The following is a 14,679-nucleotide window of genomic DNA, read 5'->3' on the forward strand; positions in this document are numbered from 1 at the left end:
TTGAGGAGTGGAGTATAAACTGTTCCCTGCCTGGAAGAGGAGTTGTTCTAATTTAGGAAGAGGGAGTTATCTGTGGGCAGAAAGGGCTGGGGTGTGGCCTGCTGAGATTTCTGAGATAACTCAGAAAGATAGCTTTAGGTATCTTTAGGGCAGGTCTGCCCGCCCTTCCTGGCGTCAGACTTACCCCACTGCCCAGTTTCTCAGTCCCTTCTTCCAGAAATCATTGCAGAAAAGTTTGGTTTGGGTTTTTGGGGGGTTTTTGTTGGCAGCAGAACTACCAGTTCACTGATATTTAAGGGCTGTTATTTTTTGTTCAAAGCAGCATGACTGAAATAGGTGCTGTTGTAAAATGGAAAACATCTTTTGCGCGGGAATTTCAGCAGGTTTGTTCCTCCCTTCTCACTTAAGAGCCCCCTCCCCACCCAGCACTAAGTTGTTGAAATCACCCTTCTAAGAAGAAAACCCAAACAACTGGTCTGGTTACATTTTTTTTGTTTCATTTTACAAGTATTTTTGGTGGAGGAAACAGTTTTTTCTTTGAAAATCAGCTTGTGCTTGTTGAAGCAAAACTTAATCGTTCCAAACAGGGGTTTTTTTCCTTTGAGGCAGTGGAAAGTAGGAACCTACTGGAGCTGTATGTGGGATTGCAGCCTCCAAGGAGTTACTGAAATTGTAGCAAACCAAATAATACTTAGTTGAAGAGTAAGATTTTGGCTTGCAGCCGCCCAAGATACAACACTGCAGCAGGAAGAAAGAGCCGTCCCTGCCCAGCTTTGTCTTTAGTACTCGCAGGACGACGTTAGTGACGCCTCTCTGTGTGCGACTTCCCTGATGGCTCTTGTACAGGGACCAAACCACCCTGCAAAGCCGTCCTGTTTACCGAGTTCCATGCTGGCTTCCTATGGGGCGGCAAAGGATTAGTTTGCTGCCTCGGCTGTAATTCTAGATGAGGGTACTGTACTTGAAGTAGGGAGTCTTGTCGCGCTGCTGTTGAGTCACCCCCTCGCACCCGTCATTAGCTCAGAGCAATGCAATTCGAAGCTGCCTGCTTCTGAATGCTGAGACTGCAAAGCAGCCTTGGGAATTGAAATGGGACCAGAACTGGCAAACGAGGCAAGCGTCAAGCTGTGAGAATGTGTTTCCTGGTGGTTTGTGTGCTGCTTCGCTGTCTCTGGATGTGGCCTGTAAAGGAGGAGTCAAGGAACACGTGATTTTCAAAGAACATCCTGAGCACCAGCTGTGAAACAGTAAAGGTTAGATCTTATGGTTGATTCTGCTCATCTGCAACTACTGATTTGTAATTAGTTAAAAGGGGCAAGCAATAGGCTTCCTAAAAGAGGGAGGAGAGGAGGGAGCTGGCCTCTTCTCCCAAGTGACAGGGGACAGGATGAGAGGGAATGGCCTCAGGCTCCACCAGGGGAGGTTTAGGCTGAACATTAGGAAAAAAAATTTCACAGAAAGGGTCATTGGGCACTGGCAGAGGCTGCCCAGGGAGGTGGTTGAGTCACCTTCTCTGGAGGGGTTTAAAAGATGGGTGGATGAGGTGCTGAGGGGCATGGTTTAGTGTTTGATAGGAATGGTTGGACTCGATGATCCGGTGGGTCTCTTCCAACCTGGTGATTCTATGAGGAGGGGATCCGAATGGTTTCAGACTGTGGTTACCCTGCTGGCTGTCCTCTCCTAAGGGGCATCTGGCGCAGAGAATCAACTGTGTCTTGGGGTCACTGGGTACCTGGTGTCACATTAACCCTAACTTGTACCGCAATAAGCGAGCTGAGTTTGGATTCAAACAGAAATAGTGGGTTTCTGTGCAACCAAGCAACTCCTGTGATTAGTTCAGCCAAGGTCCTGTTCCTGCACACAGCGGAGATCTGGACCCTCATCTCGAGAAGGACTGTAGCTTCTCTAGCTCTCACAAGAGAGGGGCCACAAGGATGGCAGAGGGATGGGAACGGTTTTTATTGGAAGAAAGTAGTACCCTGGAAAAAAAAGGTTGTTGAAGAAAGCAATGATCTCAGGAATGGCATGAAGACGATAAACAGCCAGTGATGGCTTTTTCTCTCTCCTAATGCAAGAGCTATAGCAGCCGCAGAACGAGCCTTTTCGTTTTATGTTAAAAAGAAACGGAAAGACCCCCTGAATGAAAGGTAGCTTCAAGGCAGAGTAACCCTCCTGTCTGTTTCTAACCAACAAGTAACCATTGGAGAGATCCAGGTCATTCTTTAATTTATATAAACCTGCAGGTTTTTTCTCTAGCACTTCTGTTGCTTAGCTTTGGGGTTCCTCAGTTCCCTCTGTTGGCTGGACTTTTGTGTCCCCTCAGCTGTTAGCCTCCTTCTCACAGAATCACCAGGTTGGAAAGGATCATCGAGTCCAACCATTCCCATCAATCACTAAACCGTGCCCCTCAGCACCTCATCCACCCGTCTTTTAAACTCCTCCAGAGAAGGTGACTCAACCACCTCCCTGGGCAGCCTCTGCCAGTGCTCAATGACCCTTTCCATTAAAAAAATGTTTCTGATGTCCAGCCTGAACCTAAGTTCTCAAGAGACTTTCTTGGACACTGAAACAGGCAGTGGCTTCTGGGAGTTGTAACTTACTTCGCTGTTAAACACTTTTTATATATCTTGCTCTCTAAGGACTTTTTTATGGCCTCTGCCTAATGTTCATCAGAGCATTTTTAAAGATTGCTCCCGCAAGTTAATCTGCTATGATAATCTTAAAAAAACGGGGCAGAAAGAGCCTCAGCTTTGACAGACTGATAGCTGGGACATGTAGGACACGTCTCTTACTTCAAGAGTCATATGAAGACAGTGTGTCTTCCCTAGAACCACCTGTGTCCTCCTGGTGCTTTCCTGCGTGAAAGGTCGATGAAACTTGCTGTTCCACACCGAGGCAGCAGGTGCTGCATCCCTAGTAAGTGGTTACAAATGGCAGCCGTCAGTGACACGAGCACAGCACCTTCCCTTTGACTCATCTGTTTGCCTTTAATGAGGATTATCTTGCCATATGGAAACAAATAACTTGTACATAAGTACAAAATCAGTATTACTTTAATAGTGATGAGTGATAGGCTAATTGAGTACATCCACTGAGATTCACTGTTCAGTGGTCATTGGAAATGACTTTATTAAAGAACAGTTGTAATTAAGTGGTTCTGAGATAAGAGCGGTGTAGTTTGCTTTTCCGTCATTCTCTGCTCTGAAGATTTTGCTTCCTGCCTTTCCTTGCTGCATTTTGCTGCTATCAACCCCCATGCCTTTTGAGAAAAATCAACTTTTCTTGGCCTTCAGTAATGCTTAGAGAACATTGCAGCGTGAGGAGACAGAGGGGGATTAACGGGGCATTAAATGAGGAGGTGTCTGACCTTAACAAAGCACCATTGGTTGTCGCCCGTACCCTGTGCCTGTAGCTGCAGGACCTGAAGAAAAGTCTTGGTTGCTGGAGCCAGCGTATGGAACTGGGAGGGAGGTGGCCGGGCAGCACGGGTGCCTCACTGAGGGCGTCCGTACCCTCCTCACAGCCCAGCAGAGCACGTTGCCTTGCGGTTCTTGGGGGGATTTAATGCTGCAGATCTCATTATCACTTGTGACAATAGTAACTCCTTTCACCTTTTTTTCTTTTGTGTGTTAGAAACAAGACTGCCAATGGAGATTATCGGAAGGAGCACAGAGACAGGAGTCGCAGCCCGATAGAGAGGGCTGCTGCCCCGACCATGAGCCTTCACGCCAACCACATGTACGCCTCAATCCCAAACTTGACCATGGATCAACCTCTAGCACTGACCAAAAACAGCATGGATGCGACCCGAACAGTTGGCATCGCACCTACACTGACTTCTCTGGAACGGCAGCAGGTACTGGCTTTGGGTTGATGGGAGCTCTGGAAGGTTGTCAGAATCCTTGCTGTGGCCACAATGAGGGCTCCCCAGCCGTGAGCAGAACGTGGGGGACTTGCAGTAGGCGGGTGATGCTGTTCTTGAAGCAAAATGTATTTTTAAAATGCACGAGGAATGTCGCACCTTGTTCTGTTGAATGCAAATAAATTGCTGATATTTGACTGTCACACATTTCTGGAGTCTTTCTGCTTTTCCCGATGCTTTGCTGAGCTTGTGGATACGTGTGTTTTAATGGGGAAAGCAGATTCAGACTCACTGTATGGTTTCACGAAGCTCCGGTACCTGCCAGGCAGCAACTGGTGCAGGTCACAGGCACCGAGGAGATTCACCCGCGCTCCTCCTGCCAATCAGCGAATGCTTCCCTCCCCTCTATCCCAGCTGTCTCCTGCTAGGGCTGCTGAAGAAGAGCAGGCACAGGGGAGGATTTTGCACTGAATTTTCCTTCTGAAAGAAGCTGAAGTGGCCTTAGTTGTTCTAAGCAGCCAATGGCATCCGTTGCATTGCTCGGATCAATGTTGTTTCTCTATTTCATAATGACTTTTCCCAAAGATAAACAATGATTTTTGATTATTTTATAGTTTATTTCCTTTACGCTGGAGTAGGGCTGGGGGGTTGTTCGGGCTCTCACTTGCTGCCTTGTACGTGGTGTTTGTTTTCCTGCAGAGCTGCTGAAGGTGGGCATCTCTCTACCATTGGTACACAAGTAGTTTTCTTACATGTCAGAGTCGCTTTTGTCCCTCTCGCGAGCGGAGAGACAGAGAAAGGCCTCGAGAAATTGAACTGACACCTGCCCCCTAACTCTTCTTCCGCTAGCCCTCCCTCCCTCCCTCCCTGCGATGTAGGGGAAACACTTCAAGTGTTCAATCTTTCAGCAGTCAGGATTTTTCACGTGCCGTTTATGGCAGCTGTTTTTCTCCGGAGCCACATACCTTATGTCTGCTGGGTAAATTTTCACGGTGCTCGGCTGTGTACGTGGGTCTTTTGCATTTTGCTGTGCCAAAAGGCCTGGCTTTACGCTGGTGTTGCTGGTGCGCAGGTTGCAGAGTTATTGTTCTGGGCAGACGGCTCTTCTTTGCTTTCGGCGTCCGGCGATGACAGAGGAGGACGGGACAGGCTTCCACTGACGGCACCGCTGCCCTTTGATAAGGCCAGCGCTGCGGCTCAGCCTAGCGGCCACCGTCACACTTGTGCTGAGATGTGTTTGGCTTGGGCCGAGTCCTGTCACCCATTAGCAGGTTCCTCTCTCTCTTTTGTTATCTTTGACATTTTGAGCTAGATTAGAATCTGTTTTCTTGGGAACATAGGATGTTGAGGTTAGACCTTGCTAAGAGCACGGAGTAGAAATCGTACAAAGAAAAGGGTGTATTGAAAATAAGAAATCCAGGTTTGATGATTTGTTTTGGTTTATAATCTGAAAGTTGTTGAATGGGATCTCATCTTACTTTGTTTCAAATAGAGGCAGGGAAAAATGGCTTCTTATTTTAGGCAGCGTAGGGTTATTCAGCAGCTGCAGTGGCTAGTTCTAAATTCCCAGCTTATCTCAGTATTTTCACGTAGGTGTGTGTAGCGGCTCAGTGGAGCTGAACACACAGAGCCTCGCCGGGCGCTGCAAGACACCTGGTCCTCCCTCTCAGGCCCTTTGTGGTGTTGGTACCTGCACTCTCAAGACAAGCTCTTTTATTATCTGTTTCTGTCTTGTCTTTCCACGTCTAAAATACTCTGCTGAAGCCATGAGCGTGTTTAGGCTTCTCAACCACTTCAGAGATGCCCAAAATCTTGGCTCCTGTAAAATAGAAAATAAATACTTCCACATGTGAGCCGCTTAGAGAAAAACTCAAATAATTCACTTTTTTTCTTAATTGCACTGACAGCACATAAATCAAAAGCAAGTTAGATGTCAGTGGCATCGTTCTGACATTCTAGAGCAGCAGTCTGGTGAGGAGCAGCTGAGGGAGCTGGGGCTGGAGAGGGGAGACCTCAGTGCTTTCTGTAGCTCCCGGAAAGGAGGTTGTGGTGAGGCGGGTGCTGGGCTCTGCTCCCAATGGACAAGGGATGGGATGAGAGGAAGCAGCCTCAAGTTGCACCAGAGGAGGGTTAGATTGGATATTAGGAAATATTGCTTCACAGAAAAGGTGATCAAGCCCTGGCAGAGGCTGCCCGTGCGGCAGTTGAGTCCCCATCCCCAGAGGGGTTTAAAAGCTGTGTAGGTGAGGTGCTTGGGGACACGTTTTAGCGGTGGGCTTGGCAGGGCTGGGTTGGTGGTTTGACTCAATGATCTTAAAGGTCTTTTCCAACCTGTATGTTTCTGCAATTCCATGATTTCCAATGTGTCTGGAGAGATACTGCTAACCCTACCTTTGGAAGCTCCTCTTTTTGACTTTGGTCTTGGTCTTACTCTCTCTAAAGCTCCACTAAACAATGCAAACTTGTTCCCTCCTCGTTGACTTCACACAGCGATTTTTGTGGATTTCTTGCGCAGATTCTTAAAATGGTCAAGAAATTAAAATGGTATTAATTCTGTCAATTCTGTTAATTGTATGGACACTTGCTAGTCAACTCATATCAAGGATAGCAGAATAGACCGCTTGCATCATAAAATATAGCAAGATGCAAAGCAAATACATTCCAATAGCTGTGTGATTTCCATTCAGCCAGATGGAGAAACTGGGACGTTTCTTTTCCTACAGCTTTGTTTCGAGGTCAACACAGCAAACAACCACAACAAGAGTATTATATGTTTATACTTTGTACCAAGCATACATTGTGTAACTGAGTATGAGAATAGATGTCCAGAGGAGGCTACCAGGATGCTGCGAGGGCTGGAGCACCTCCCATATGACATCAGGCTGAGAGAGTTGGGGTGGTTCAGCCTGGAGAAGAGAAGGCTCCCAGGAGACCTTATAGTGACCTTCCAGTACCTGAAGGGGCTACAGGAAAGCTGGGGAGGGACTGGTTACAAAGGCCTGGAGTGATAGGACGAGGGGCAGTGGGTATAAACTGGAGAGGGGCAGACCAGAAATAAGGAGGAATTTCTTCACTGTGAGGGTGATGAGGCCCTGGCCGAGGCTGCTCAGGGAAGCTGTGGCTGCCCCATCCCTGGAGGTGTTCAAGGCCAGGCTGGATGGAGCTTGGAGCCCCTGATCCAGTGGGAGGTGTCCCTGCCCATGGCAGGGGGTGGGACTGGATGGGCTCTGACGTCCCTTCCAACCCAAGCTGTTCTGATTCTATGATCTTGTGGTCTCATTGTCCTGTGGCTGAAGTAGGAGATAGGGGGCTGCTCTCTGAATGAAAAATGATGACATTAAAAGTTGGTTAACGCTAAGAACACAAAGACCTGTAACATCAATGAAGCTTTTCTGAGCGCTGGAACCACAAGGACACGTGGACGCAGAGCGAAACAATGATTTGTTGTGTTGGCATTTACTTTGTATATACGGATGCCGGTGAAGTTAAAACAGTCCCTGTGAAGTGATTTCAATGCCTTTAACAATTTGCTTTTCTGCTGCCCTTTTTCCATATGGCTGCTCTCCACTGGAGTAAGAACGGCGAACCATTATGGAAAAACAGCGTGGTTGTGTTTTTAATCAGGCAAAGAGCTAACAGCTGACTATTTGGGGGTTTAATCTACTTATTGAGTTGGACAGTTTATGGGTCGTCTCACTGCTGGGATTCAGTTTGGTGTCTGTACATCTCAAGTGATTAAGCAATGAGCTGCTGCTAATATGGCTTTGGCCAATTGCCTCAGCAAGTGACAGTTTGCTTTTCTCTCCCCTGTTAGAACCGTCCCTCCGTAATCACCTGCGCTTCTGCGAACAACCGCAACTGTAACCTCTCCCACTGCCCCGTTGCTCACAGCGGCTGTGGTTCAGCGGTGCCGGCCTACAAGAGACCCTCCAGCAGTAAGTTACACATCTACACTCGTGAGAAGAAACATCCTTTCCCTGACCCTAAGGGTGTGTTAACAGGAATAAAAGGAGGGGAGACAACAGACAGGTCCATCCTGTGTCCCCAGACGTCCCCTCTGCAGCGGTTCCAACCATCAGCCCCTCCCAGGGGGGCTGAACCATTTCCAAAGCAGGGAGAGATGGGGTTTTTTTTTGTTGTTTTGAAAAGCCTCTTGTACAAAACCGGACACCTCACACAGACGAATAAATCATTTGGTTTATTTCAGTGGGACTGACAAGTGGCAGACAGGGCTGGCAGATCCAACCACGCTCCTATTTTGGGAGCTGCAGTTGTCCCGCTCTTTCCGTGGGCACTAGACTTTCATGATTCAGCTGCAGTCACAGAAATCTCTTCCTGTAGACACAGAGACTCTGCCAAAGTGCATTCCCTCCACCTTTCTCTGCATGGATAAGGCCGAAAGCTTCGGAGGCAGCTGCCATGGCAACCCAAGCAGGGAGCTTTAGCTTCCTACCTTCTGTGCATTTGGTACTTTCCAGGAGATCTTTTCACGCAGTACTTGCTGGGAAGCCTTGGGACGCTGCTCCTCGCTTCCTCTCACTGTGCGACCAGGGAAGACACAGCCCTTTTATTTGGAGTCCTACACCTGCTGCTGCAGGGCTTGAACACGCAGCATTCCCAGAAGTTCCTGGCAGAGCCTTCGGCAGCCAGAACGCATCCCTGTAACAGCACTAGTGGGAAGGAGTTGGGAGCCTAAAAGCCCATGGAGGGGGGAGGTGGGAGCATTAGGCTGCATCAAAAGAAGCGTGGCCAGCAGGGCGAGGGAAGGGATTCTGCTCCTCTCTTATGAGACCTCATCTGGACTGCGTCCAGTTCTGGAATCCTCAATATAGGAATGAGGTGGAGCTGTTGGAACAGGCCCAGAGGAGGCTACAAGGATGATCAGAGGGCTGGAGCACCTCTCGTACGAGGACAGGGGTTGGAGAGTTCAGAGAGTGGGGGTTGTTCAGCCTGGAGAAGAGAAGGCTCCCAGGAGACCTTCTAGTGACCTTCCAGTACCTGAAGGGGCTACAAGAAAGCTGGGGAGGGACTATTCGCAGAGGCTTGGAGCGATAGGACGAGGGGCAATGGGTATAAACTGGAGAGGAGGAGATTTAGGCTAGACAGAAGGAGGAATTTCTTCACCATGAGAGTGGTGAGACCCTGGCCCAGGTTGCCCAGGGAAGCTGTGGCTGCCCCATCCCTGGAGGTGTTCAAGGCCAGGCTGGATGGAGCCTTGGAGCCCCTGATCCAGTGGGAAGTGTCCCTGCCCATGGCAGGGGATGGGACTGGATGGACTTTGAGGTCCCTTCCAACCCAAACCATTCTGTGATTCTGTCATCTTCTGGGCTCATTGTCCTGTGGCTGAAGTGTGGGTAGGGGACTGGTCTCTGAATGAAAAATGATGCCATTAAAAGTTAAAAGAACACAGACCTGTAACATCAGTGAAGCTTTTGTGAGTGCTGGAATCGCAAGGACACCTGGACGTAGAGCGAAACAATTATTTGTTGTGTTGACATAATCGTACAATCACAGAATAGTTATTTAATAATACTGATATTTACAAACAATATACTGATATTTATTAATAATAGTGATTCTTTATTTAATATCAGTGTTTTGTTGAAAATTAGAATTAGCTTCTGAAGTGAGTCCCCCCTTCAGGATACATCACACTCTTAGAGATCCAACATGTTCAATGGTTTCCAGGACACTGCTCTTGCTCCTTTACGGGCACCACTTTCCTGAGAGCCCAGCTGTATTCACACAGGCTGTGGAAGAATGGGAAATGTTTTCAGAAAATACTTGTCTACTCTCATTCGAAGAGATCTTTGTGCATGACACTTGCATTTATTTTAGGCTCAGTGCAGATTTTCTGTAGCATGAATGAGAACAGCTTGGATCCCAAGAACTTTATTAGTCAAAATACTTAAATCTCATCTAGACACACAGGTATTGTTTCTGAATTGTAAAACTGCAGCCCACTCATCTTTAGTCTGAGGAATTTTTCCTGTTATCATTCAGAGCCTGATTTTTAAGGTTTTTCGTTTTGTCTGCTAGCAGTATTGCAACATTTTAATGCCCAAAGTGCCCAACGCCAGGGCCAGGATTCGTTCTCTTTCCTGCCTGGCTCCCAGCACACGTGTCTCAGTTCAGCTGAACCCTCGAGACGGGCTCTGGGCACGCTGGAGTTTAGAATGGGGTCTTCTCACACCTGACTGCTGGCAGCAGGCTTGGGAACTGATTTTTAAGAACCGCTTCCATGTCTAATTCTGCTCTGGCCTAAATGTACGTTCTGCAGGTGGTTTAGGGAGGGGTTTCCCACAGAACCAGCACTGCGGCTGCTACTGGCCTGAGGGAGAACCATGGTGATTGATAGACCCATTGCGGGTCACAGAGACGCACGAGCACTGAACTCCATTTATTACTCCATCTTCCTCCCCGCCCCAGTCCCTGCCAGTTCTAGAATGATGTAAAGAAGTCTCACTTTGTTCTGAGATGACAAGGAAACAGGAGAGAGTACAGGTTCCGAGTCCATAGAATCATAGAATCACCAGGTTGGAAAAGACCCACTGGATCATTGAGTCCAACCATTCCCATCAGTCACTAAATCATGTCCCTCAGTGCCTCATCCACCCGTTCCTTAAACCCCTCCAGGGAAGGTGACTCAATCCCCTCCCTGGGCAGCCTCTGCCAGTGCCCAATGACCCTTTCTGTGAAAATTTTTTTCCTAATGTTCAGCCTAAATCTCCCCTGGCGGAGCTTGAGGCCATTGCCCCTTGTCCTGTCCCCTGTCACTTGGGAGAAGAGCCCAGCACCCTCCTCTCTACAACCTCCTTTCAGGTAGTTGTAGAGAGCAATGAGGTCTCCCCTCAGCCTCCTTTTCTCCAGGCTAAACACCCCCAGCTCTCTCAGCCGTTCCTCATAAGGCCTGTTCTCCAGCCCCTTCACCAGCTTCCTTGCTCTTCTCTGGACTCGCTCCAGAGCCTCAACATCCTTCTTGTGGTGAGGGGCCCAGAACTGAACACAGGATTCGAGGAGCGGTCTCACCAGTGCTGAGTACAGAGGGAGAATGACCTCCCTGGACCTGCTGGTCCAGTCCTCTGCACTGGGATTCTGCACTGAAATAACGCGTCCTGTGCCTCCTTTCTCCCTGCAGCTACCACTGCCTGTGACCCCGTGGTGGAGGAGCACTTCCGCCGGAGCCTGGGCAAGAACTACAAGGAGCCGGAGCCGGTGGCCAACTCCGTGTCCATCACGGGATCAGTCGACGACCACTTTGCCAAAGCACTTGGGGATACGTGGCTTCAGATTAAAGCCGCGAAGGACGGAGTCTCAAGCAGCCCCGAGTCTGCTTCCCGGCGGGGCCAGTCTTCCCCTTCCTCCCACATGGTCAATCACAATCACTCGCCCTCCGTGGTCTCATGAAGAGAGGACCGACCCGTGTGTGAATTTGCATGGTTTGACTGAGCTTTGAACAGGGCTTAAAATAGTGTTGGGGGAGGGGAGATTAGTTTTCGACACAAGTTTTTGCGTACTCACTTTTTATTTGTCAAAGGGTGCCCTTAAAAGATGATAGCAGGAACTATTTCATAAAGATTCAGATGATGTAGCATCCTTTTTTTTTTCCTGCCTCAATTACCAAAGAAACCTCTGATGCAAATCTAATGCCCCTTACAAAAAATAACGCATGCTAATCCACAAAAGCCATCACACGTAGTTGGTTGACCCAAATGCTTCTTGCTTTTAGCTTCTCGAGACTAGAATTCGTCTGGTTTGCTTACATTGCCTTTTTATTTTTTCCCTCTGTGAAGTAATTCTGTATGTATATACTTGAAAAGAACTGTCATGTCTGATTTGCACTATTGGAGGAGGACTGAGGTTGCGTAGCAACTTTCTGGAAGATGCGAATATTTTGAGGGCAAACTGCTGAAAAAAAGGGTTCAAGGATGACATTTCTATCAGTTTGATTTTTTTTCTTAGAGCAAAAACTGCTTTGGAAGGGGAAGTCTCATACAGGTTATAGGTCTTTCTCTCTTTAGATTTCAGGTGCTTTAGTGCTTGCAACTGGACTGCATAATTTACAGAACACGGGCATTTTTCCTAAACACTGCAGTTTGTTAGAATAGAGCTGAGGTCAGAGGGTTCCATAGTGCTTAACGATGCATGTTTTATAAAAAATAGCTGGTATCTATTAATGTATAGACAGTAAGAACCATAATACTTACTAGCTTTTCTTCAGAATTAGTTTATTTTTGTCAGTAATGATCCTAGATATACTTACTGCTGGTACAGTCGTACTCTATGATATTTGTATTTGATACTCACTTTAGTGGCAGCCGGCGGCAGAGGACAAGCCTCAGGACAGGCCTCGAGCGACGCAGTTTAGAGATATAGGATGCGTGGTACAAGATGCTAGAGCTTTGCGCACAACTGAGTAATCGTTTCTGTCTGCAGCACCGTCTGCTTAGTCTGTGTAATCCACCTGTAACTGGCTGCAGAAGCCGCTACCGTTACGTATGTTGGCTGGACAACAGATCGCTACTGTTTGTGAGCTACAATCTTTAATTTTGTTAAGCTTACTCATAAACCTATGCCGAGTCACAGCATACATTCCTCCACTAGAAGACTTTATACAGGTATTACTGCATTTATTATCGTTTGCTATATTACTAGCTACTAACTAGAAATTAGGCAGTAGAGGCAGGCGTAAACCCACAGCTGTGCTAGTACTAAGAGCTTTTCTTCTTGTTAAGTGTAACTACTCTCCCCGTACATTCCATCTTCCCAGTACAGTTGCAGCTTGGGCTTTTTTTTATACTGGGTTACCTGAAAGGATCGATTCAGTGTAGAAAGTCAGAACGAGTTGGAAGATGAACTCCACGCGATGTATTTTGGACTGTGTTACAGGATCGGGTCCATTGTGGCTTTTATTTTCCAGTTCTTTTTTTGAAGTTAAGCTATTTAATTGGGAAAAGCCGCAGGGAAGGAGGAGATCGGCTCTTACCCTTGCTGAGAAGGTGGCTGCTCAATTTTCTTTAAAACCATTAAAAAAACCACAACCCCCCTAGGCCCCCAGTTTTACACATTTCACTACCGTCTGACTGGGTAGTCAACGCTTCCTTGCTTTGGCATTCAGTACCCTACTCTCTGTAGGAAGACTGTTAAAAGAACACTTTTTTATATAGGTAACTTTAAGACCATCGTTACGCTGTGCGTAAAGAATGTACAGAGAAATTTGTAGGTATTTTTTGAGGAACAATTAATTTGTTAATGATATGTAGCTATTTAATTTTTCCCTTTCCTTTATTGTAATCATTCTTTTTTTTTTTGTTTGGAGAAAAAAGTTGATCTTTTTTTTTGTTGTAGATTTGTCTGTAATACAGTAAAAGTGCAGGAACACAGTTATTCTATGAGAACACTGCATTAGCATTAATAGCCACTAGTTTGTTATTGCTACAGGCTACTGAGCGTTGTAACAGTAAAATACTAATGCTGTAGATGGACTCTGTGGAAAATGTGACTCCTATATTTCTTTGTAAACGCAAATAAGATAATGTTTTTAAAGCTAATATTTTCAATAATAGCTGTTTTACAAGGTTACATTTACTTATCTGCGATAGGTAAATGGATTTGAGGGCAATAAAGATTTAATGCGATATGTCCAGTAAAACCTATACTAGACACAATAATGTCACGAAAGCCAAAGGGTCGGGGGGAGGTGGAAGGGAACTAAACGGAACTCACCACGGGCAGACGTGGCGAAGTTTCTTCACAGAGCCAGGTTATCTACAGTTCAGTCGGAAAGATGCTCTCTGTGTTTGTAAATCTGTAATATACCATTCTCTTGTGGCCTTGTTTCACCTGGGAAAAAAAAAAGGTTTGGCAGGCCATCTTTTTTTTTGTACTTAAAAGTAGCCTTAAAGAACAATAAAGTGCTCTTAAATCACCCACGTGTGCCTGCCCCTCTGTGGTGCCTGGGGAGAGGGGAGGTTGCTTTCTGTGCTCAGGGGCTGAAGCAAAAAACAAACCGCTGCCTGGGTCACTGGCTTAGAACCTGTCAGCTCATCAAGCGTTTCCTGCTGTTCATGAATAGTCCAACGTCTTAGTTTTCTATCGCTGTGTTTTGTCTCACCACTTCTACAGGTTTTATTTACGGAACAGAAAGTGTCTTGTAAAGACGACAGCTCTGTTTCAAACGTAGACAGCCTTGGGCCAAGTGTCCTAAATACCTGATATTGAGACCATGCAGTGAACCCGGCAAGATCCTTCAGAGGAACTGCAGCTCTGAACGGAGGAGAGTGGTCTCAAAAAAGGAACCCCCAGAAAATATTGTGAGATCCAGGTTATGATTGTAACAGAAGCACCCAAACGGTTTGAAGAGCGGAGCAGGCGTGACATGTACGCCCGTTGTTAAGGTGAGGGCTCGAGGTCTGGGAGATTCCATGAGAACACATCAAGAATGATTAGTATAACACATCTGCAAAACATCCCTCTAAATACCAGTGGAAAGAAGCCTAAATACATGCTTTAAATGCTCTCAGGCAGGAGGCCAACTAGAACAAGCCCCACACGCCTCTCCATCTGCTTTCTGAAGGGAGCTGGTTTCCTTTTAGGAAGAAGTCATCCCTGCATCAACAGTTTGGGGGCTGCGTGTAATGGGGCTGGCAGCTTTGCTGTCTTTCCAAGCAATAACTTACAGCATGGGCTGCCTTCTACACGGTGAAAGGAGAAGCACAGTGGTTATTTCATACCACGTGGTTTTTCTCATTGGCCACAAGCAGTAGTTCTGCACAGAAGGGTAGGGCCACAGCCTCAAAAAACTACCACACGCACAC

At 47.0% G+C, this 14,679-nt stretch overlaps 1 protein-coding gene across 3 annotated transcripts in view; it reads left to right on the plus strand.

Moving 5' to 3' along the window:
* VGLL4 (vestigial like family member 4) overlaps nt 1-13,790 on the plus strand; it is a 97,551-nt gene extending 83,761 nt beyond the window's left edge. For all 3 annotated transcript variants that reach the window (XM_069865694.1, XM_069865696.1, XM_069865695.1), the window contains 3 exons: nt 3,634-3,856; nt 7,677-7,797; nt 11,001-13,790. In XM_069865694.1, the coding sequence (XP_069721795.1) occupies nt 3,634-3,856; nt 7,677-7,797; nt 11,001-11,269 (613 nt within the window). In that variant the 3' untranslated portion in view covers nt 11,270-13,790. The remainder of the gene's footprint in view (nt 1-3,633; nt 3,857-7,676; nt 7,798-11,000) is intronic.
* The last annotated feature ends 889 nt before the right edge of the window (nt 13,791-14,679 follow it).

The sequence above is a fragment of the Phaenicophaeus curvirostris genome, chromosome 11 (genome assembly GCF_032191515.1).
Source record: "Phaenicophaeus curvirostris isolate KB17595 chromosome 11, BPBGC_Pcur_1.0, whole genome shotgun sequence".
NCBI lineage: Eukaryota > Metazoa > Chordata > Aves > Cuculiformes > Cuculidae > Phaenicophaeus > Phaenicophaeus curvirostris.